Source organism: Puma concolor, chromosome D3 (genome assembly GCF_028749965.1).
Source record: "Puma concolor isolate L17-30 chromosome D3, mPumCon1.1.hap2, whole genome shotgun sequence".
NCBI lineage: Eukaryota > Metazoa > Chordata > Mammalia > Carnivora > Felidae > Puma > Puma concolor.
In genome coordinates, this window is record NC_141678.1 from 10,607,369 (window position 1) to 10,632,140 (window position 24,772).

At 48.9% G+C, this 24,772-nt stretch overlaps 1 protein-coding gene across 1 annotated transcript in view; it reads left to right on the top strand.

Annotated features, from left to right (window-relative positions):
- The window catches only part of RPH3A (rabphilin 3A), a 278,986-nt gene that overhangs the window by 242,417 nt on the left and 11,797 nt on the right, over positions 1–24,772 (top strand). Inside the window, exons 7-15 of the mRNA XM_086681737.1 lie at positions 2,676–2,714; positions 2,797–2,949; positions 8,008–8,094; positions 9,406–9,468; positions 11,175–11,414; positions 13,969–14,048; positions 17,144–17,218; positions 18,628–18,737; positions 21,750–21,876. Of these exons, the coding sequence (XP_086537863.1) occupies positions 2,676–2,714; positions 2,797–2,949; positions 8,008–8,094; positions 9,406–9,468; positions 11,175–11,414; positions 13,969–14,048; positions 17,144–17,218; positions 18,628–18,737; positions 21,750–21,876 (974 nt within the window). The remainder of the gene's footprint in view (positions 1–2,675; positions 2,715–2,796; positions 2,950–8,007; positions 8,095–9,405; positions 9,469–11,174; positions 11,415–13,968; positions 14,049–17,143; positions 17,219–18,627; positions 18,738–21,749; positions 21,877–24,772) is intronic.

Sequence of the window (24,772 nt, forward strand, 5' to 3'; positions counted from 1 at the left end):
TCCCTGATGGAGTGTTTAGAGGTACAACAGAGGTGGGAATTAAAACTAGAAGCTGAGAGACTTCTGTCACCAAAATGCACACTGGAGCCCGAGGGGGATTTGCTGAGAAGGCCTTTCTTGTCCCTGATACTTCTGCTATCAGCCATCAGCATATCTGAAATTGTACTAATTAAAAGTGAAAGTTGAGCAAAAGGGGAATTCATAAAAGAAAAGTACCATGACTGTGGATATTATCCCTATTACCCAAGTATTATGATTAATTAGTAAAATGATGATAAAAGGGAGAGGCAAAAAAAAAGTTAAAAGAAAAGAAGCCACTGCTATCAAAACATATCATAATTGAGTGAGACCATTAGGTCCGACCAGATGAGGCCCCTGTAATAATTTCAGCTAACACAAAATGATAAAATCTGGTCTGAATGACGGTTCTGGAGTTGAGCGCAGGCAGTGTTTCTGAAAGGAAAGTTATAGTTGAAGGTCTCAAAAGTTCAAATGTCCAACTATGCCTCCTGTAAGATGACTTCTCAAGGTACCCAGGGTCGTGCCTGGCACCCACATGGCATTCACGAGATGTTTTCCTCCTGACATGACATGAGCAATTTCTGCTCCTTGGCAGAGAAATACCAAATTCTCAATATACAGCGCATCCCCGAGGAGCCCCCACACTCACCCCCAAGACTTCCTTCTTCCTGGTTAAGCACTATTCCCTGTAGGCTGAGAAGACTACATGGCATAACTGTCAAGATCTGGGACATCTGAGACCAGGAGGACCTGAATCTCATTTCTCTGCTACTTACCAGCTGCGTGAGCTTGGGCAAGTCGCCTGGCCCTCTGAGACTCTTTCCTCACCTATGAAAAGGGCTGAATAACTCACCGGGTTATTTTGAAGGTTACATGAGATACTACATGGGAAGTGCTTTGCACGATGTGGCGCTTTGTAAATGTTGGCCAATGTTATATCACGTTAATCACGTAGACACAGACGCATACGCACATAAATAGTATGAATTAGCTTATCACATAAACTCTGGACAAAGCATTAACTCCAAGACTATGGTCGATGTGACACCCACTCACGTCGCTAGAAAGAAGTAACATCACCAGCGTTGCACAGTGCCACCTAAAAAATTATTGGTAATAACATCCAGTGCTGATGAATGTGGCGGAAATGAATACCCTATAAACCATTGGTAGGACTATAAGTCACCTCCAGCCTACTGGAAAGTATTATGGCAGAATTTATTAAAATTTGAAGTGTATATACCATTTGATCCAGCAATCCCTATCTGGGAATATATTTAACAGCAATAAAAGGACCAATATAGGGGCGCCTGAGTGGCTCAGTCGGTTACGCATCTGAATTTGGCTCAGGTCATGACCTCACTGTTTGTGAGTTCGAGCCCCACGCCCAGCTCTATGCCGACAGCTCTGGGCCTGGAGCCTGCTTCAGATTCTGTGTCTCTTTTTCTCTCTGCCCCTCCCCAGCTTGTGCTCTCTCTCTCTCAAAAACAAATAAATATTTAAAAAGGTTTAAAAGGACCAATATAAAAAGATATATGTGTAAGTATATTTATTGTATCACTTTCTATGTGCCATTTTCTATCGCAGAACCACTGGAGAAACCCAAATGTTCATTAATGGGATTGTCTAATGGATTATGATCTAGCCATACCATGCTATGTTAGGCGTCTTTTATTTTTTTTTATTTATTTTTTTTATTTTTTTTTCAACGTTTTTTATTTATTTTTGGGACAGAGAGAGACAGAGCATGAACGGGGGAGGGGCAGAGAGAGAGGGAGACACAGAATCGGAAACAGGCTCCAGGCTCCGAGCCATCAGCCCAGAGCCCGACGCGGGGCTCAAACTCACGGACCGCGAGATCGTGACCTGGCTGAAGTCGGACGCTTAACCGACTGCGCCACCCAGGCGCCCCGTTAGGCGTCTTTTAGAATCCAATGATGTAAATGTGTATGATAGATTTTGAATTATGCCCATGATAGGAGCTTACAATATTCTTTTAACAAATATTTACTGAATGCCCAACGAGTTCCAGGCTCTGTTCTGTGCCCTAGGAACACAGTGATAAATGGAACAGACAAAATCCTTGTCCTCGCACAGCTAAAATTCTACTGGGGCAAACAGATACTCGACAGAGAGCATATGCAGATATAATAGAATATCAGTGGTGATGACAGCCAGAGGCAAAATGAAGCGGGTGAGGGGGACAGACGTGGCAGGAGGGTCTGTGTTGGATGGAGTGGCCACAGAAGGGCTGTCTACGGAGACGGTGTTTGGAGAGAAGCGTAGAGAGGGCTCATGGAACGTTTGAGAATGTGATGTGCAAAAGGACTTGAGGTTGGAGCATGCTCGGTGCGTGGGTCCTGGGGAAAATCAAATCAACTGAGCACATTCTAGAACAGTTTGTGTGATCATTGACCGAGGATCCCAGTTTGCTCTTTTGAAAGCCTGTGTGTGCTCACATGTGCGTGTGCATGCCAAGGAAATCATGTGAGATTGTAAACGGGAGCTACACCACAGGGGAAGAAAGGAGAAGAGACTTTCAGTTCACTTTTTAAAAGTTCCTAGGGGTGGCGATGGGCCCCTTTGGGTGTTCCTTAAGTGGCAGCTCTCCAGAAACCATAAAACAAGTTCTCTTCATCTCTGTCTCTCTCCAGGTGACACGGAAGACCGGAGGGGCCCAGGTCAGAAGACAGGTAGGTCCTGCCCACCCTGTCTTCTACTTTATCCCATCCCTCTCTTGCCCTTTCTCCATTTAATACATGCTTTTCCCTCCAGGTCCTGACCTGGCCTCTGCCCCCGGGCGAGGAAGCTATGGGCCTCCTGTGCGCAGGGCCTCTGAGGCACGCATGAGCTCATCCAGCCGGGACTCAGAGAGCTGGGACCATGGCCACGGTGGGGCTGCCGCTGACTCCAGCCGGAGCCCAGCTGGTAGGAGACATGGGCAAATCTAGATGGGCTTCCTGGAAGAGGAGAATCAAAAGGAGTTGGGGGGGGGCGGGGAGGACAATGTTTTAATTCATTTATTCGTTCAGTATCTGTTGAGTATCTACTGTGTGCCACGCTCTGTTCTAGATGCTGGTTCTAGTCTATGGTAGAGGAAAGACAGAGCTCAGAAACAATTCTTACCCTGCACATCCATACTTTGGGTTATATCCCTTTCCTGCTCTAACGCCAAATGTAAGGACAATGTGGGTTTTTTGCCCTCCTCCCTGGAAGCCCTAAGGAAAATGCAACGTACTTTTGAGTACAGTAGGGAAGCTTCCCTCTCACAGACCCACCCAAGTTCTTTCTTCTCTTGGCCGGTGTCCTCTGCTGTCCACGAGGATGGGGTAGGTCAGCACGGCCAGGACGCTTCTCATCTCATTGGGTCCCAGCACCTCCAGCTGCACTCAAAGTGGATTTATTTGGCGAGAGTGCATGATGGTGGGAATCCTTGATTCCTGGACTTGGACTTTTGGACCAGGTCCCAGGTTAGATGGGCTGAATATTTAGGTCCCATGTTGACCTCTGGCTTCTCTTCCTGAATAGTGGGTGTATAGCTTAGGCCCTTAGTCCCTCTTCTTCTTGGCAGGAGAGCTGGGCACATACCTTGTGCTTAATCCACTGTGCACACCCCCTAGTGAACCTATGGTTCAGATTCACAGAAAAAGAAGAATTTCTCAGGTCTACAACATCATGGAATATTTGTTGAGTGCTTACCATGTGCCAGACATTGTCCCGAGCTCTTCACATACATCATCTCATTTGATCCTTGTCATACCCCCAAATCCTTTTGCGAAGATTCCTATTATTCCCATTTAACAGATGGAGAAACTGGGCGCAGAAAATTGATGTCGTTTGCCCTAAGTCACACAGCTGTCAATTGGTTCAGATGGAAATGAAACCCGTGTCTGTCTGACATTAAAGCCTGGGCTTCTTGTTTTTCCCCTTCCAGAGGTGAAGTTTTTATTGACGATGCTTTTAAAAAAATCTTTTTTAATGGTGGTAAAAAATATACACTAATATTAAATTTGCCGTCTCAAGTACTTCGAAGTATATAGTTCAGGGGCCCCAAGTACATTCCCATTGTCATGCAACCATCACCACTAACCATCTCCAGAACGATTTCATCATCTCAAACAAACCTTGTACCCATTAAACGCTAATTCCCCATTCCATCTTCCCTCCCAGCCCCTGGAATCCACTGACCACTATGGATCTGCTTATTCTTGACATTTCATATAAATGGAATTACACAGTATGTGGCCTTTTGTGGGTAGACATTTTGTTTATCCATTCATCCGTTGATGGACATTTGGGCTGTTTCCACCTTTTGGCTGTTGTGCATAATGAACATTGGTGTACAAGTATCGATTTGAGTTCCTGCTCTTAATTTTGGGGTGTATATATGTGTGTATATATATATATATATATATATATATATATATATATATATATATATATGTATAGAAGTGGAATAGATAGATCATATGGTAAATTTATGCTTAAATTTTTCAGGAACCACCATACTGTGTTCTACAGTGGGCTCACCATTTTTACAGTCTTACCAGAAATATACAAGGGTTCCAGTTAATCCACGTCTTCACCAACGCTTATATATACATACATGTGTGTCTGTATATGTAGGATATATACGTGTATATATATATATACGTATATATATACGTATATATATAGTATGTGTGTGTAACCATCCTAATGCGTGTGAAGCAATATCTCATGTTTTTGATTTGCATCGCCCTGATGATTCGTGACATTGAGCATCTTTGCATGTGCTCATTGGCTGTTCATATATTTTCTTTGGAGAAATGTCTCTTCCAGTCCTTTGCCCACTTTTCATTTGGGATGTTTGTTTTATTATTGTTGACTTACGGGAGTTCTTTATATATTCTGGATATTAATCCCTTGTCAGATCTATGATCCGCAGATATTTTCTCCCATTCTGTGGGTTGCCTTTTCACCCCATTGATAGGGTCCTTTGATGCACAGAAGTTTTTAATTTCGATGAAGTCCAATTTTTCTCATTTTCTTTTGTTCTCTGCGCTTTGCGTGCCATATTCAAACAGTCGCTCCAAAGCCAATGTCGTGACATTTTCCCTGAATATGCTCTTTTAAGACTTTTGTGGTTTTAGCTTTAGCTCTTACAGTTAGGTCTTTGATCTATTTGTAGCTAACTTTTGTATATTGAAGACTGCGCTTTTAGCCCGTGTATTATGTTGCCTGTTGAGGGAAAAGGCAGTCACACAGTATTCCTGAGCCAGATTTGGATCCCCTGTCCCTCGAGTCAGTGTAATGTCCCTTCGTCTGTGAAACTTGTAGCATCCGCCCTGCTTCACCTTGAGAAGAGTTCATTGCTCCCTCCTCTGAGTCCCCAGAGTTCTGACACACAGCTCTACTCAGTGCTTGTCACCATCTAAAGCGTGTTGTAGCCAGAATCCCTCTCCCTGAGAGAGCAGCAGAAGACAGGCGGTCGGCAGATCCAGGCACCTTAGGTGAGTGTTAAAAACACTGGTTCCTCTGCCGCATTTCAGACCTACGAAATCAGAATTTCTGGGACCGGGATCCAGAAGCTGCACTTCTTAAGCAAACTCTTCATGTGATTTCAGTGAATGCTGAAGTTTGAGAACCATTGTTTGAGAGCCTGAAAAGTCAGATAAAAGAGTTTGGACTTTTTCCCGAGGGTGTCAGGGAGCCGCAGAAGGATCCTGAGCAGAGAAAGGGCCAGTGTCTTGCAATTTTTATATTATCCACACATCTCATAGCTATGGCAATGCAAATCCTACCTAGTGGCACTGAGGTCGGTCAGAGGGGTCTGCTGCTCCAAAACACAGACATGTCTGTGCCACCCTTTTGTGCCATCGGAGGAAGGGATGGTTGCGACCGTTCCTGATCTGTAGCCCAGCTGCCCTTGCTGTGTAAGAAAAGGTTCCGTCATGCCGGGAGCCCTCAGTGACGAGCCTAAGCCCAAGAGGGGGTCCCACCAGGAGCGCTGAGAACAACTTGCCACTCGGGCCCCAGATCCTTGACAAGAATCAGCTGACCTCCGCATCTTCCATTCAGTAATCCCGATGCCTCCCAGGGCCCCTTTCTCTCCAGATCTGGGACCTGGAGTTAATGCCATGGAATAAACCAGAGTTATCCTGACTTTGCTTTATGCTACAGAGGTCGCCTGTGCATCGACGACCTCCGTTTGGGTTGGAAAAACCCAAACTCCAAATCCAAAGGCCACCTTCACTGTGAAGCGTCCCCATCCCCCCAGCCAGAGGTCACCCCTCACCTCCGTCCCCCGTGATGTTACTTCTTTACCTGTATGGCCATTTCAGTTCAATGTCAAGTGCACAAATACCAGATCAAAGACTGTGTGGGGTCAGATCCCAGCTCGACCACTTACCAGCTGGGTGTTCCCATTTTACAGATCGGGGCACTGGGCTTTCCTTTATTATCAAATGGAAATGATAATGGTAATCATTCTTATCTCAGGTTGCTCTAAAGGATTAAGTAAACTAAAACCTCAGATCTCAGAACAGAGCCTGACATGCCGTGAGGGCCGGTGTGCATTATTACTCACGGGATTCCGGAGCCGGGTGAACCTGGTCGGAGGTCCTAGCCACTTCCTAGATACGTGGCCTTGGGCACACTTAACTTCCCTTTTCTTGACCGCAAATGGGGACCGTAACACTACGCATGGCGTCAAGTTGTGAGGGTTCCCTGAGGCGAGGCTCACGGCCTGGCACATTTGAAGCGCTCAGTGGATGTTCACTGTTATCGCTGTTTTATAAACTCATTATTTCAGTGTCTGCCTCCCTCCTCTGACTGGGCCATCTGCTCCTGGAGGAATTAAGGTGATTTTTGTCCATCAGGATGGGCAGTTCGTAGACAATGAACACTTGTTGAATGAGTGAGTGAATGAATGAAGGAATGAACAAGGACCCAGATGAACAAAAGCACAGTGCTACTACAGGACCCGGGGACAAGACAGAGGGACTGGTCAGCCCCCAGCCAGCGGTGGCAAAGCACCTTCTGTCATTAGCATTCAAGCATCTCTCCAGTGACACAGGGCTGAGTTCAGGAAAGGCGGGATCCAGCCCAGAGAAGTGAGAAAGGACTTTCTTCCAGGAATGTCATGCCTTCTGGATGTCAGGACCTGCTGTGTACATTATCCCATTTGATCCTCCAGTAGCTCTGGAGGAGACAGTAGCACCTCATGGTCTCAGGCAGACTCCGGAGACCAAATGCCTGAGTTCAAATCCTGGCTTTGCCATTAACCCGGCAAGAGATGTTAGCCCTCTGTGCCTAGCTTCCCCATTTGTAAAATGGAGGTAAATCAGCGCCCACCTCATGGGGTATAGAGATTAAACAACCTCTTATATGTGAAGTCCCTGGAACATGGTAAGCATTAAATATATGACAACTCATTATTATCAGTAGGTAGAGCTCAGAGATGCAGAGAGGGTGAATGACCATCCTAAAGTCACACAGCTTATACAAGAAACTGGGATGCAGAGCTAGGCCCATGTGAAGATAGAGACCAGATTCAATAATAATAATAATAATATTCGGTGTTTACTCCGTGCCAAGTGCTGTTCTGAGCACGTTGCCTGGATCGCGTCACAGCATCTCCACCACAACCCTAAAAAGTAAGTACTCTTATCCCCATTTCGCAGGCGAGGAGACCGAGGCCCAGAGAGGATAGGTCGCTTGTGCAAGGTCACACAGGTGGAGGTGACATCCTTCCCTTTTCAACACCCGTGTCATTGTTGTGACCTGGTTCAGGGCATCTGAGTGTTGCAAAGAGAGAAGGCACCGGAGGGGGAGGAGAGGGTCTGGAGGAGCAGAGAGCATCGGAGCCTGCACTCAGTTCAAAGCCGGAAGGCATTACCTCGTGCCAGCTGACCAGACCCAAGGTTCCTCCCGTGTCCACTGTGTGTGTGTGTGTGTGTGTGTGTGTGTGACATGACAGGCTGTCTCCTTTCCTTACCCCTGCAGGTTTGCGACGAGCAAACTCAGTCCAGGCCTCCAGACCGGCCCCCGCCTCCGTGCAGAGCCCAGCCCCTCCACAGCCCGGGCAGCCAGGTACCTGCCGCCCCACCCCCACCTGTCACCCAGCTGTGACCCTGGGACCTCCCGTCCTTGCTTGCAGAGCCTGCCGGCTTCGTGCAAAGCCACAGCCACCGCCAAACCCTCAGAATGAGTAATCCTCTGGGCGGGCAGGTGGAGCAGGGGCCGGACAGAAGCAGCCTACCTGCGTGAAGTGCCTCGGCCTCTGCCCCCTTCCCTCCTCGTTGTCGGGTCACTCTCCATCACCGTCCTTACCTCATACATCTGCCTCCTGCTCTCTCATTTCTTCGCATCTTTCCTCAAATTGGTTCGCTTGAAAAATGCAACTGAGAGAACTCGCTATCTCCAAACTCCTCTCTCAAGGGAATGTTGGGGACACATGGTTCCCAGAACAGTAGTGTGAGATTCAGGAAAAATTGGTGGCCAAAGAGACGAGTCATATGGGAAAATCTAAACAAATGCGGATTGCATGAAACAATAGGAGCGATGCCTCATTGGTGCTGTTAACATTTTGCTCCATTTTTTTTAATGTTTATTCATTTCTGAGAGATAGAGACAGAGCGTGATCTTAACTTGATCATCGGCAAAGAAACCTCTTTCCAAATAAGGCCACGTTCCCAGGGACTGGGGGCTAGAACCTCAACATCCTTTGGGGGAATACAATTCAACCCATTGCAGAAGGTAGTTCTAAAAATTAATGTCATGAAAATTAAACAACGCAGTGAGGTTCTCAGTACGCTGGCCTGAGGAAGGTTCTGAGTCCGAGCTCTGTCCCTTTTTTGCTCAGAAGGGAAATTCACAAAAGGTAGAGACAAAGTGGCACCTGAATGAGACATTTCCACAATGGAGTCGGTATTGAAGGGCAGTGGAAACTGACTCGACTCTCTCCCTGTGTGGTTGAATGATCTTTCATGCCCCCTCGGCTCTCCCCCCGCCCCATCCCAGGCTTTGGGAAATGTAGTTGCAAAAATTCCGCTGGACCAGTAATGGCCCTGTAGCAGTGGGGGACTCCGGGTATAAACTTGCCCGTCCCCTCACAAGCAATCCTTACTCCATTCGTCCATCAACCTCATAACAGCCCGTGAAACATGACAAGCAGGTACAGGCATCCTCATTGTGTAGACCCAGGAAGGAAGTATTGGGGCTTGAACCCAGGCCTTTCTGACCCCAGAGTCCCCAGTGGGGCCATTCCTGCAGCCCTGGAGGCTCCTTCTCATCGCCTGCTGCCCCCAGGCCTGTGTCCACACCCCCGACATGAGGGGGGAGAGGGAAGAACAGGGAAATCATGCCACCTGTGCTCCACCCCTCTCTCTTTTCCCCATTCAGGGCCTCCAGGAGGCGGCAAAGCCAGCCCTGGGCCAGCAGGACGCTTTCCAGATCACAGACCAGGCAAGTGTTCCCCCTCCTCCCATACCTGTCCAGTGGCCACGCCCTCCCACCTCCTGTGAGAGAGCCCGGGCTGCCAGACCTTCCCCAGCTGTGCCCAGAGACCCATCGGATGAGCTCTAAGGGACCCCCTGATTCCAAAACTCTAGATACTCCTTACCAAGATTAAATAGAAAAGGACAGAGCATACAGTGGTTAAGAGCACGGACTAACCTGAATTCAAATCCCGGCTCCTTCACTTCCCAGCTACGTGACCCTGGGCAAGTCACTTAACTTCCTTCCCTGGGCCTCAATATCCTTATGTCTAAAATGGGAGGGATGCCTGGGTGGCTTAGTGGGTTAAGTGCCCGACTTCAGCTCAGGTCATGATCTCATGGTTCGTGGGTTCAAGCCCCGCATCAGGCTCTGTGCTGACAGCTCAGAGCCTGGAGCCTGCTTCAGATTCTGTGGCTCCCTCTCTCTCTGCCCCTCCCCTGCTCGCTCTGTCTCTTTCTCTTTCTCTTTCTCTCTCTTAAAAACAGATAGAGAGTTGGGGCGCCTGGGTGGCTCAGTCGGTTGAGCGTCCAACTTCGGCTCAGGTCATGATCTCATGGTTCATGGGTTCGAGCCCCGCGTCAGGCTCTGTGCCGACAGCTCAGAGCCTGGAGCCTGCTTCGGATTCTGTGTCTCCCTCTCTCTCTCTGCCCCTCCCCCCCCCCGTCTCTTTCCCTTTCGAAAATAAGTAAACAAAAAATAAAATAAAATGGGAATAATACAAGGATTTACCTCACAGAATTGATGGGAGGATTAGACAAACGAATACACATAAAACTCTAGCACGTGGCCTCGAGTGGATTAAGGTCATGCTAAGTGACCGTGATTCTTGCATATGATGTTATGCATCATCTTCGGTTACCATGGCTACAGCTTAATCATTGCTTCCTAACTCAGCAGGTACTGTGTTAAGTAGTATACATGTAGTAGGTTATATATTTTTGTAAGTTTATTTATTTATTTTGAAAGAGAGAGCGTGCATGCCTGAGCAAGGAAGGGGAAGAGAGGGAGAGAGAGAGAGAAGGCTCCATTCTCTCAGTGAAGAGCCCGATGCAGGACATGATCTCACGAGCTGTGAGATCATGACCTGAGCCACCCAGGTGCCCCTATCATGTAGTAGATAATTTTTAAAATATTAGCCGATACTCTTTGAGTGCCTTCAGTGTCATAATTCCCACTTTACAGACGAGGAAACTGAGGCTCAGAGACTTTAAGTAACTTGCCCCAGGTCACACAGCGGAGATTCAAACACAGGCTGTCTGGCTGCAGAACCACACCGCTGATCAGTGCCCCCCTGAGGTCTGTTCTGCCCACGTCTGAATCAGCTCCTGGGACTTGTTATGAGACATAGACTCCCGGGCCCCATTGCACTGCCTACTCAGTCTGGGTGGGGCCCAGGAACCTGCATTTTTGCAAGCTTCCCTAGGTGGTTTTGACAAAGGCAACATTCTGAGAATTGGTGAATGACATCATGAGCCCCCCCCCCCCGCCCCATCCCCCTCGACTGGATATGGTGATCCTCCGTGGCCGGGCCAGGGTAGTTCTGGTGCAAGGCTTGCCAAGCTCCCGGTATACAGTAGGCACTCATCACTAACGGTGATGCTGCCACAGTGGCTCAGACACAGACACAGAGGCTCAGCTGCCTCTTTCCTGCCCTCTCCCCATCTCCTCTGCAGAGGTGGCTCCTGGTGAGCCCAGCTACGCAGGGGCCACCGCCCCAGCCCGGGAGGACAGAACAGGAGGAGCTGGGGGCTACTCAGCAGCTGGAGCCAGGGAGGACCGAGGGGGCCACCCACCGGGCCCCTATTCCCAAGCGGCTGCTGCGGCTCCCCAGCCCGCCGTGGCCCCTGCCCGCCAGCCCCCGCCCCCGGAGGACGAGGAGGAAGAAGCCAACAGCTACGATTCAGACGAAGCAAGTAGGTGGCACTTAGGGGAGGAATGTTTGGGGGAAAGTCACTTCAGGGTGTCGTCCCCGGGGACATCAGAATAGCCCCCCCCATATGCCAAGCCTAATAAGCTGTATCAATCAAGTTATAAAGATACAAGTTTATGTTGCTGAATTCAAAAAATGACCTCCGCTTTCTAAAGAGAAGGTGCTGTGTGTTTTTTATTGTGATGAAAAGCGTAACATCAAAGTTGCCATGTAAATCACTCTTATATATATATATATATATACACACACACACATAACTTATGTAAATCACATATATATATATACACATATATATATATATATATACACACATAATTTATTGTCAAGTTAGTTAACATACAGGGTATACAGTGTGCTCTTGGTTTTGAGGGTAGATTCCCATGATTCATCGGTTACATACGACGCCCAGTGCTCATCCCAACAAGTGCCCTCCTCAGTGCCCATCACCCATTCCCCCCCCATCCCCAGCCCCCCCATCAACCCTCAGTTTGTTCTCCTCATTCGAGTCTCTTATGGTTTGCCTCCCTCTCTGTTTGAAACTTCATTTTTTCATTTAAACCACTTTAAAGAGTACAATTCAACTACATCGACAATGCTCAGATGTTCAGTGTTTGGTGGGTCCATAAGTCAAGCAGAATTATACGACCCAGCATCTCACTTCTACATTTATGTGTGTGTGTGTGTGTGTGTGTGTGTGTGTGTGTGTTTTACTAGTTTCCAAAACTCTTTATTGTGTGTCTTCTCGAAGTAATTTTTTAACCGTAATTCAAATATTTCTAGACATTTCCTCTTGCATCCATTCCTTCAGTGATTTATACAATGCCTGCTGTGTCCCTCTCCCACTCGGACCCGAAGTCCTAGGGACACACACACACACACACACACACGCAGTGGCACTTCTCCTGGGTGTGTGTGGAGCAGCAGAGGAGAGCTGGGGTGGCCGTTGTGAGCTGGAGGGAGGCGCGGAAGGACACGTGTCTGGATCTAACGTGTTGTGGGGTTGGGGGCGTCCCAGGGGCTCCGAGTCAGGGGGACAGACCGCACCCACTCAGAAGAAGTGGACGAACAGCCGTGATCAGTGGCGTGGCTTGGTCCCCCCGTGTCACCACTCCTTGTTGTAAAATGGGAAGCAAATACTGCCTCCCGCACGGAGCTGAGGGGATGGTAAACTGAGGTAGTCCTAAACACACAGGAGGAATTATTATTTATGTGGTACGCACATCAGAAGTAATAATAGTCCATACTTGCTTATTTTATGCCGGGCGCTTTTCTAAGTGTGTTCCGTGCACGTGCTCATTGAGTCTTCCTGCTCGGCCTGGGAGTAGCTGCTTCTACTCTTCCTATTTCGCAGATAGTGAAACTGAGGCTCCGAGAGCTTCAGGGACCTGTCCAACCTCACAGGGCCAGTGAGTGGAGGGGCTGACGGTCGCATTGCTGTAGCAGATCAGCTGGGTGAAATAGATCAGGATGAAATATCAGCTGTCCCCTCTGTCCCCTGTGCTCTGTCATGGGTCTGCGGTCTCGGGAAAGGAGCGTAGGAAGGTCCACCGCCTTGTGAGCGGCGAACTGTTTCCTGCCTCGGAAATGCACACTGCGTCCGGCCCACCTTTCTGCCTTTCTGCGCACTGGCACTTGTGCCCAGAACAGTATCCAGTGCTCCTTCCTTCGGCCTTAAGTGTCTCTTCACTGCCCTGCCGAGCCTAGATGATCCCTCCCAGCTTGTATCTGTCCCTCTTACGAGCTGACCCCAGTGATTTGTAACAATCCTATACTGTGTTTAGCTGTATATACCGCTCAGTCACTCATTCACTCATCTTTATAACCAATAAGTACGTATCAAGTACATACTATGTGCCCCAAACTATTCTAGGTGCTAGAGACACCATGGCCAAAAAAAAAAAAAAAAAAAAAAAAGGCAGCCGAGATGGCTAATCTAACGGAACTACCATTCTAGTGGAGAGAAACAGTTAACATACAAATGAGTTCATTTCAAATAGAGATAGCACAGCAGGAAGGAAATAAAGGCAATGGCCACGGGGGTGGCTGCTTTAGATGGAGTGGTCAGCGAGGGCTTCCCTGAGGAGGTGACATTTAAGCCGAGATGTGGATGATGAGAAGATGGCAGCCACGTGAGGATCTAGAGGGAGACTATTCCAAGCAGAGGTAACGGCAAATGCCCAGATTCATTTATTCCTTTAGCAAGTAAGTGAGCACCGACTGTGCTTCCTGCACTGTGCCCAGTGGGGGCCCAGCAGTGAACAGGACAGTCACAGCCCTTGCCCTCGTGGGGCTCTCAATCTAGCAGGATGGGAAGTCGTTAACTTGACAATTGCACACCCGATTCACTGATCACAGGTGTGCTGAGGGCTCCAAAGTAGAGGAGGGCCTACCAGGATGGCGAGTCCAGAGCAGGGACCGAGTCTTCCTCTCTGTAGGCTCAATGCCTGGACCGGACTGGGCACTTAGTAAGTGCTCAGGAGATGTTTGTTGAGTGACTGAATGAATGTTCTCTCGGTTCCTGCCTCTGCCCCCTTCAGCCACCCTGGGTGCCCTGGAGTTCAGTCTTCTCTACGACCAGGACAACAGCTCCCTGCACTGCACCATCATAAAAGCCAAGGTAGGTGAGAGGCCCAGCTGGGGACCGCTTAGGATGCCCTGGCATTTCTAGGGGACTCGGGGTTGGCGTGGGTTACCAGGCCTGTTGATCTGTGACCGTGACGGTAATGAGAAGGGGGCAGGAATTAACCGTGGCCACTTCCTTTGGAGGACTTTCTTCAGGGGTGGTCTCTGGTGGGGGGGGAGGGGCTCACTGATCTGTAGCTCCCGGGAGCAGAGGCAGCCGGGCTTCAAGGGCAGAACTGGAATCTGCCCAAGAGGCGCCGCCTGGGGAAGCGGTGACAGCCTGACCTGACAGCTGACATGCCCACCGAGGGCTCCTTCTGTTGATGTGACTGTCGGGCTGGAGCAGCGGCTGGAGTGGGGGCGGGGGAACCATTGTTGCAGATGCAAGAACATCTCCCTGCTGCGGGCCCCCGGGGGAGTGAGCGGACTCAACTCCAGACCCCGAGGAAAGCTGGATGATGCCAGTGCAGATCCCAGAAAGTAACTGACCAGAGTTCCCCCCACTGCAAGCCTGGTCCACGTGGAAGAACAAACAAGAAACAAGGCTCAGGAAGCAGACTGCCGGGTTCAAATACCAGCTCCATTGCTTCCTGGCTGTGTGATTTGGGGAAAGTTACTTCGCCTCTCTGTGCCTCAGTGTGTCATTTGTAAATAGGGAATAATAATGTGCCTCTCCTGTAAGGATGACTGAGTACTTTTTTTTTATTCTGAGAAAGAGAGTGTGTGAGTGGGGGGGGACAGAGAGGGGGAGGGAGAATCCCAAGCAGGCTCCACGCTGTCAGCGCAGAGCCCGATGCAGGGCTTGATGTCACGAATCGTGAGATCATAAGCTGAGCCGAAGTCAAAAGCCAGACGCCCAACCGACTGAGCCAGCGAGGTGTCCCAAGGATGACTGAATATTAAGAGGAAGGTGGCCACATATTCCCGTCTGCCCAGGACAGTCCCTGGCCACGCCTGTGATGCTGTAATGATTAAAAGCCCCCCTTTTCACTTGCCTAACGCCCCAGTTTGGGATATAAACGAGGCTCAGCAGTGCCTGGCACCACTCCTGGGTCAACACACCCAGGTCACGTCTTCGGAAGAGGCATTGAGCGTGTATTTTGTACCCGTCACCGTAGCAAGCACGTGCTTGCACCCACCCCCAGCCTCCAGTAGCACCGTGAGGTAAGCACATTCATGATCTCATTATATCTTCCTGGGAACCTCCGAGGTGGGGATCATTATTAGCCCCATTGTACAGATGGGGAAACTGAGTCCTAGAAAGGTTAAAGCCTGAGGTCACCCGGCAGGTAGGGATAGAGCTGGATTTGAGTCTGGCTCAATGCCCAGGCATTCAGTCCCCTCTTTCAGCTCCAGAAATGGGGGAATGCCACACCATGCCAGCCCCCTGGAGACAGGGCCACAGAAAACTCACACGCTCTCGGGCCGGGCTGGTAACGGGGGCGAGGAAGGTGCGTGAGATGTTCGGCTGTGATGGTGACTGTGGTCAACTGGACTGAGCAGGCCCCAAACAGAGACGTTCAAATTCAGAGTTTCAAGGCACAGCGTCTGCCAGTTTGCAACGTTGGAACCCCAATAGTCATTCCAGCAACGTCTGCTAAATACCTCCTCTGTACCAGGCACTGTCCTGAATGCTGGCGATCCCAGAGTGAACAAGGGCTGGCCCTGCTTTGGGGTTCACTTTGGGGAAACAGCCAAGAAACTGTGGCCGTAGCATTTCCTGAGGATCACACACCCTCCGGGGCTTTCCACAGATTACTTTGTTCCCCTTCACCTTCACAGCAACCCATGAGGAAGGGTCTATCATCATCATCCCCGTTTTATAGACGGACACACTAAGGCACAGAGGGATTAGGGACCTGCCCAGATCACATAGCCAGGAAGTGACAGAGCTGGGATTTGAACCAGTGTAGTCCAGCTCAGGAGCCTGCGTTCTTACCCACGATGCTGCTCTGCAAGCTCTCCCCCTTGCACCCCGCTTTGTGGCACCGTCTCCACATTGTCCGCACTCGCTAGTGCGGGGCCCAGAGCTCGCCCTTCATGGGAGAGGTCTTCATCCCCTAAGAACGTGAACAGATAGGGAAACAGGTGCACAAAGATGCATGACTTTGGGATTAGGGCTGTGAGAAGGGACAGTGGGAGCCCAGAGGAGGGACGTCTGCCCAGCCGGGCCTAGGAAGTTGACAGAATGTGTCTGGGCCCCGGGAATTTGGGGTTGCTCATATAAACAAGCCCAGTGTAATCCCTGCCCCAAACTCCCTTCCCCCACAGTGTCTCCCTTGAGCCTCATTCCAGCCCTGTGAGGGGGGCCAGGCAGACATTGTGATCCCCCTTTTATGGGTGAAGAAACTGAGGTCTCAGAAATGAGTCCAGGGGCCAGGGCCAGAACTCAAGCCCTCTTTCCCCAGCTTCTCCACCTCTCCCATCTTCCCTGTTCTGGAACATCGCCTCCCATCTCAGAAATAACAGTCCAGCCTTGGGGCGCCTGGGTGACTCAGTCGGTTGAGCGTCCGACTTCGGCTCAGGTCATGATCTCGCGGTTTGTGAGTTCGAGCCCCGCCTTGGGCTCTGTGCCGACGGCTCAGAGCCTGGAGCCTGCTTCCGATTCTGTGTCTCCCTCTCTCTCTGCCCCTCCCCCGTTCATGCTCTGTCTCTCTCTGTCCCAAAAAATAAATAAACGTTGAAAAAAAAGAAGAAGAAATAACAGTCCAGCCTTAACGCAGCAGTTACCATGGGCCAGGCTCTGCGCCCAGCACTTTACAGGTATAACTGTGTTGAAGTCCTACCGCTCCGTGAAGCAGATACTGTCATCCCATTTGACAGATGCGGAAAATGAGGCTCAGGGAGGCTGAGGAACTTGCCCAAACTCACACAGCTGGGAAGGCGTCACACGTGGCCAGGCTTCAAATCCTGCCTGCCTGATTCCGGCGTTCTTTCCAAGAGACTTCGCTTCCCTTCTCTCTCTTTGGAAGAGGAAGCACACGGGTGGACCGATGGGCAGGACAGATGTCAGGGGCTGTGTCCATTGCCTATGACGGTGGAGTGCCAGGCCCTCCCGAGGCCCTCATGCTGTTGCCTGTTCTCTTGCAGGGACTGAAGCCCATGGATTCCAACGGCTTGGCTGATCCTTACGTTAAGCTGCATCTCCTGCCGGGAGCCAGCAAGGTACCATATGGCCCGGGCCTCTCGGCAGGCTGGGCACATGGGCCCTGGCAGGCAGCCAAGGTTCCCAGCCCAGAGCCTAAAATAGCCTTATCTGGCCCCAGCGCCCCTCCTCCCTGAGCGGCAAAGTCCTTGCAAGGGGTAAGGGACAGACAGGAGTCATTCTTCCCCAAGGGGCAGGCGCTCTGCCCATTTCTTCAGCCCAGAAACCTGGGATCCAAGGAGCTGCCGAAGGCCAGGGGGGAGCAGAAGCCCTGATTATGTGATCCACCTGCTCAGATACCTTCAGTGGTATCTGAGCTGACTGTGGCTCACTTCCCCCACTCACTACGTCCCAACCAAAGACTTCTCAGCTCTTAACAGAAATGAATAACTCTCTCCAGGCTGTGGGGCTAAGCATTTGAGACAATGTTCTGTTACTGAGTGAAAGTCAGTGTATCGCGACCTTGCCCTGGGAAGGGAAAATGGAGTTGACTCTCCTCCCTTTGGATTGACCCACTCAGAAGACAAGGCTAGAAAGGAAAGGGTGCTTTCTTGAGTTTTGTTTTCTGGTTTGTTGACTTAATTTGATATGGATGTCCTAAAAACGAGGGCGACCGCACACTCGCTTATGTGATCTTGGGAAACTGCCTGTTAAAAATCTCTGCAAATAAGAAATGCCACATCACACAAAAAGAGGACACACGTGCGTGCATTCACATGCATGTTCTCTCTCTTACCCTTTCTTTGTCTGGATCAAGGAGAGTCCCTCACCTGGCCGTGGCCAAACTTTGAAGTGTTTGGCTGCTACTCATTCTAACTCCCCAGTGACATTCGCTTCTCCTTGAGACTCTTTGCTTAGTCCTCAATCCAAACTTGCTTTGCCAAAGCACCCAGCGAGTCATTTACATGTTAGTATGAATTAGATTTGTCACCAGGCCACCTCTTCTGGACATAGTGCGTTTTTAGCCTTCTCTCTTAGAACAAAATGAAAACTTTGTCCCCTAAGGAATTCAGGCATGGAGGAAGACAGAAGGAACAATTTCAATATCCCCAGAAATTGTTTCTTTACTGCCTAGAAACGGGGGACTCTTATTTCTGCCTTTCTGGCCTATAAATCATATTTTTTTTTCCTCAGAGGAAGGTGTCTCTGCTTTCTAATCTTAGTGGAAAGTTCAAAGAGAGGGACAAGCGCATGGAGGGAGGGGTGGCCCAATGTCCAGCATTGGTGATGGCTGTAGCCATCACCCTACAGGATGCCCCTCACTCACCGAAAACATGCATTTGGGAGCATCTGAGCCCCTGGATACTCGTAAGGGGAGAGGACTCCTACATCACCCGCCCACCCCCCACCCCCAAATCAACCCAAAGGATAGGGCCGCAGGGCTGGCTCCCCACCGAGGCAGGTGTCTGTCCATCTCTCTGGGCTCTAGTCCAACAAGCTTCGTACAAAAACCCTGCGGAACACCCGGAACCCCATGTGGAACGAGACACTTGTCTATCACGGCATCACAGACGAGGACATGCAGAGGAAGACGCTCAGGTACCTGGCAGGAGGGTGGGCGGACAGGACACGGAGGCCGGGTAGATGGACACGTCTGTAGCTGCCAGGGGCCACTCTGGAAAATGTGTCTGCTTACTTTTCCCTTTCTTTTCCACTTCTACAAAAACAGTATATTGCTGGTAGAAACTTTTGAAAACAGCGATAAACAAAACTCTTAACATCTTGGTGTCTGGACATTTGGAGTGTGTGTGTGTGTGTGTGTGTGTGTGTGTGTGTGTGTGTGTGTGTGTGTATTTATGCATGTGACCTTGCGTGTGTGTGCAAACAGTTCTTCTAAAATTAAATATTTATATGGGACACCTGGGTAGCTTGGTTGAGCATCGGACTTCAGCTCAGGTCATGATCTCGTGGTCTATGAGTTTGAGCCCTGCATTGGGCTCTGTGGTGACAGCTCAGAGCCTGGAGCCCGCTTCGGATTCTGTGTCTCCCTCACTCTCTGCCCCTCCCCTGCTCACGCTCTGTCTCTCTCTCTCAGTAATAAATAAACGTTAAAAAAAAAAGTAAAATTAAGTGTTTATAAAAATGGACCATCCTATTAACTAATTAGCCTCTCTTACTTAACAGTATATTGGTGGCATTTTATATTCTTCAGTGTTTTATTAAACTGCATTTGTAATTATAGAAGTCATAAATGAATACACGTTCCTTGTTATAAAAAAAAAAAAATTACAGAGAAGGCAAAGCTCCTTTTAAATGTTAACCCCCTCTGCCAGCCCGGGTCTGCTTCCTCCCTTTGTGAGTGAACACATATTCATACCGCTGTTCAGAACCTATAAAGTATCATGTTGCATAGATCTGGAACTTTCCTTTTTTTCTTAACAATGTATCTTGGCGTTATAGCCAGGAGAAGACATTTAGATCTGCCTCATATTTGACTGCTTCGGAGAGTTGTACAGAACGGCTTATCACACGTTTTTGAAAACGTTTTATAATTTAAATATTACAAAGACACAGAAGAGTGTAGAACGTAATAAAACAAACACCGACAAACTCAATACTCGGTCTTTTAGAAAATCGCACTCTTCCGCTGTATGTGCTGCTTTTTAAATTATTATTATCTTCAAGAAATAAAGCGCCACAGAAGCAGGTTGAAGCTTTTCTTCTATACCCTTTCCTTCTCTTCCTTCCCTCGCAGGGCTAAACACCATACTGAATTTTATGGATATCGTTCCCCAGCATGCCTTAGGCCTTAGCTGCATAACTAGTATCTATACACCGCGGTGGTATTATCTGGCATGTTTTTAAATTTTATGTAAATGTTTGCCAGTTTATTCAGCCATCGCCCTGTGGACGGACATTTAGGTTGTTTCCAGCTTCTATTACCAACAAAGTTGCAACGCGTATCCTTTATGCTTCCCTGTGTACACACTGGTGTTTCCTTGGGATAGAAACGAAGTGAGCAGGCATTTCCTGCTTCATAGTATCCGCCGTTGTGGGGTTTGTTTTATTTTACAAATCGCACAAACAGCGTTTCAAATTTGGCTGTTCCACGCACATTCCCACCAGCTAGCTACACTATTAGGTTAAGTAAACATTTCTATTGCAGGGTAACATCCACTTAGAAAAATGCACACATAAAAAAAAAAAAAACTGCACAGATTGATGAATTTTTACCACGTGAACACATCAGGATCCAAGAAGAGGACATTCCCAAGACCACAGACTCCCTGCCCCACCAGCGCCGTCCCCGTAGTGAGGACCCCTCCCTCGGGGCATTCACTGTCCTGACTTCTGACAGGACAAACGAACTCAGTCTGGTTTTGTGCTTTACATAAACGGGATGGCACAACATGACCCTTTGTGTCTGTCTCCTTTCACTTAATACTATGTTCGTGACACACACCCAAGTTGTTGCTTGTGTCTGTAGATCGTTGATGCTTTGTCGCTATTTAGTATCCCCTGGGGTGATGATGCCACAGTTTTATGTGTCCGTTCTACTGCTGAGGGGCATTTGGTTGGTTTTCATTGGGGGGGCTATTACGGTAGTACGGCTGCGAACATTCGAGTCACATATTGTGCATATGCTTTTCTTCCTAGGAGAGTAAGGGTTGAATTGTAGTGTATGTGCACGTTCAGCTTTAACAGAAAACTGCCAGTTTCCCAAAGAGATTGTACCAGTTGCCACTCTTAACAGCAGTGCATGAGAGTCCTGGGTCCTCCCCATCCTCATCAACACATTTCCCTTTTGGCCATTCTGGTGGCTGTGCCGTGGTGTCGCAACTCTGGTTTTGCATTTCCCCGATGATTAATTACAACACTGTTTTCTCTTTCATTTTTTTATGTTTCTTCCTTTTTGAGAGTGAGGGAGACAGAGTGCGAGCAGGGAAGGGGCCGAGAGAGAAGGAGACGCAGAATCCGAAGCAGGCCCCAGGCTCTGAGCTGTCAGCACAGAGCCCGACGCGGGGCTCAAACCCACGAACCGCGAGATCGTGACCTGAGCTGAAACCAAGAGTCAGATGCTTAAAGACTGAGTCACCCAGGCCACCCCCCTTTAAAAAAAAAAGTTGATTGCAGCAGCTTTCTTCGTAAAAGCTCAGAACTAGAAACGGATCAAAAGCAAATACCCATCAGTAGCACAAGTATTATGGTATAGTTTCACAGTGGAATACTATACAGCAGGGAAAATGACAAATGCCTATAGATGTAGATGAAGCTTATCTTTGAGGGAGGTCATGACAAGGAGGGACCTTGAGGATCTTCCAGGAGCCAGAACATTCTATATCTTGAGGTGGGTGGTGGTTACATCAGTGTATACCTATGCAAAAATTCAGCAAGTTATAAATTTAAGATTTGTACACATTACTGCTTGTAAGTTACACAGTAATAAGGAAGAAACAAAGTACCTGGCCTAGTGCTCAAAAAATAGGAAACTGAAATATTCCTATGCACACGACACATTCCTTGTCAGTATCAGTCACAGCTCTTGGTACATAGTAGGTGCTCAATGTAGGCCCTTCTTTCTCTCCCCACCCCTTCCTATGTTGATTGCAGGATCTCTGTCTGTGACGAGGACAAATTTGGCCATAACGAGTTTATCGGTGAGACCAGATTCTCACTCAAGAAACTGAAGCCTAACCAGAGAAAGAACTTCAACATCTGCCTGGAGCGGGTGATCCCGGTGAGCGCCTTTGCCTCGAGGGTGCGATGGGGGAGAAGAGTTTGGGGGCTGGGGCCTTCCTCTGGGGCCTGCAAAGGGGGTGATAGATCTGCAGGGTGCCCGACAGTGGAGGTGGGAGGGGGATTTCAGGTCACAACATCGGGATGGCATCCTGGCTCTTCAATCCTGTACCAACATCACTTCTCTGACGTCCGCGTCCTCCTCGGTGACATTGAGAAGGGCGGTGTGGTGCAGCAGTGTGGCCCGTCTGGGTTCAAAGCCTGGCTCCGCCATTTCCCTGGTCCCTGGCCTTGGCCAAGGGTCTGAACTATTCTGAGCCTCCGATTTTCTAGTCTACAACATGGGCATCCTAACAGGACTTTCGCCATAGGACGGTTGTGTGATACATACAATCAGAACAGAACCTAGGGTCTAATAGCCACTTGTAAATTAACTGTTGCTATTGTAGAAAATAATACTGCCTCACCCCCTTGTCGGTCACGAATTCATAAAGCACCACGCAGATCAGCGGGCGACAGGGTAGCATAGTGCTTAAGACATGGGCTCTGGAGCCAGAGTCAGGCTCTGGCACTTCTAGTATAATCTGAGCCAAATGATTTGACCTCTCTAGGCCTCAATTTTCTCATCTGTAAAATGGACTAATGTAGCAAGTACGAACTTCATAAGGTCTTTGAAGGCTTAATCTGAGACTACCTATAGAGCATTGGAGCTGTTACCGCTATGTGCTGCTTGCCTTTTGGGAAAAAACAGGAACCAAACCAAGGCGCTCCAGTTGGAGATTGGAGAATAGCAATCTATACCTCGGAATCAACTGGGGATTTTTATTTTTTTCAATTGTTTCTATAGTTCAGTGTACTTTAGAAAACAGGTAGGACTTGTAGGACAACTCAGAATGGTGAATGGAGGGAATCTACCGCGAGATTTTAAAAAAAAAAAAAAAAAAGGCCACAAACACTGTTTAGCTGCCGTCGATAAGAAATTTCCTTGTTTAAAAAAAAAAAAATCCAAATGCTGGCATTGTCCAGAAAAATGTAACTGGTTTATTTAAGATCGTTATAAAGTTGAAGCTGCTGAATCGTGTTCGTTGAAACATGTTCACTTGCATTAACGCTTTAGGTCTCTGCATTTGTATTAAAAATTCACACACAAATGAAAATGGAGAAACTGTTAATACCTGATTTCTGTCCCCCCGTTTTTCCCTTGCAATCATATACTCAGGTAACTTTTGATTCCCATGGGGAAAAAAAAAAAAGTACCTAACGTTCAGAGCCACCAATAACAGGAAGAAAAAAAATTTCTGTAATGTTTAGATAGTTTTGAGAGAGAGAGCGCACACGAGTATGAGCAGGGGAGGGACAGAGAGAGAGAAACCCAAAGCAGAATCGGCACAGTCAACTCACCGACCTTGAGATCATGATCCAGAATCAAGAGTCAGGTGCTTAACCGACGGAGCCACCGAGGCACCTCCAAATGTTATCTATCATAGTGGATTCTTAAGCACTTTCTCCGTGCGTGTGGTGCACTAGCTGGATGTCTTTTGCCACAATGTTGCACGTTTGTCATGGAGCGTCTTCAAAGAGGCCGGCGGGATAGGCCTCACTGCCTCCTGCAAAGTCTAATGGCTGCACTCCGGAAGCGCAGATCTGTTTTGCAGTCCTGAGCAATTTCTCGCGCCAGATGCCGGAAAGGAAGTTTGCGGATCAGAAGTTCAGTGGACTTCTGATAACGTCTAATTTCACCCAAGGCCACAGGGCCAGGCCTGTGACGATGAGGTTTCTTCACCCTCCAGTAGAGGGCGCACTCTTGCAAGCAGCTTTTGTAACCTGTGGCTTCCTTGAGGCTTCCCCCCGCCCATTTTCGAGCAGTCTGCTTTGTATGCGCCCTGGCACGGAGACCTCCCTACTTACCCGCCTTCTCCTTCCGCTGGAGCACAGCTGGAGTTGTTGAGCGATGCTGGCACAGCGAGGCTGCAAAACACAGTTCTCAACTGGAGATTTTTAAACCGGAGTTTCTTTTTTTTTTTTTTTTTAATTTTTTTTTTCAACGTTTATTTATTTTTGGGACAGAGAGAGACAGAGCATGAACGGGGGAGGGGCAGAGAGAGAGGGAGACACAGAATCGGAAACAGGCTCCAGGCTCCGAGCCATCAGCCCAGAGCCTGACGCGGGGCTTGGACTCACGGACCGCGAGATCGTGACCTGGCTGAAGTCGGACGCTTAACCGACTGCGCCACCCAGGCGCCCCCTTTTTTTTTTTTTTTAAATATGAAATGTATTGTCAAATTGTAAACCGGAATTTAAACCACATGTTAAACCAGAGCTTAAACTATGATTCGTGGGGATCTCCCTGGAGATCCTGACTTAATGAGGTAGGGTGGGACCCAGCACTCTGTATTTTTAAAGACAAAACAACCTGCCCATTTTACATATGGGCCACTTTGGGCCCACAGAGGGGAGCGAGCTGCCAAGGTTATGCCACAAGTCAGTGGCTGTGCTCTCACGCACCGGCCAGAGCCTAGCTCTCCTGCAGCCACCAGTGTGACTCTTCCCCCTGGGCAGTGGCCAGCTCCCCACAAGGACTCCGTGGGGGGGCGGGAGGGGAAGTCCTACAGCATCCTCCCACCAGATGGCCAGCCCGAGGATGGAATATCCCATGTGCCGCACCATGTTTCTATAGCATAGGCAGAAGAACAAGACAGAGCAAGGAAAATTGCAAGAAGCAATTTGCCCCAAAGGCCAGGCTCCAAATAAATCATTAAAGACCATCCTAAGAGTGAAGAGTTGGCTCTGGCTCTTTTCCTAGAAACAGCTGGTTCTTCAGGCCTCCTCCTCCATCCCTCACTCAGTGACTCCAGCCGGTCAGGACAGTGGCCGGGCCCTCACCTGGCTTATCTGCT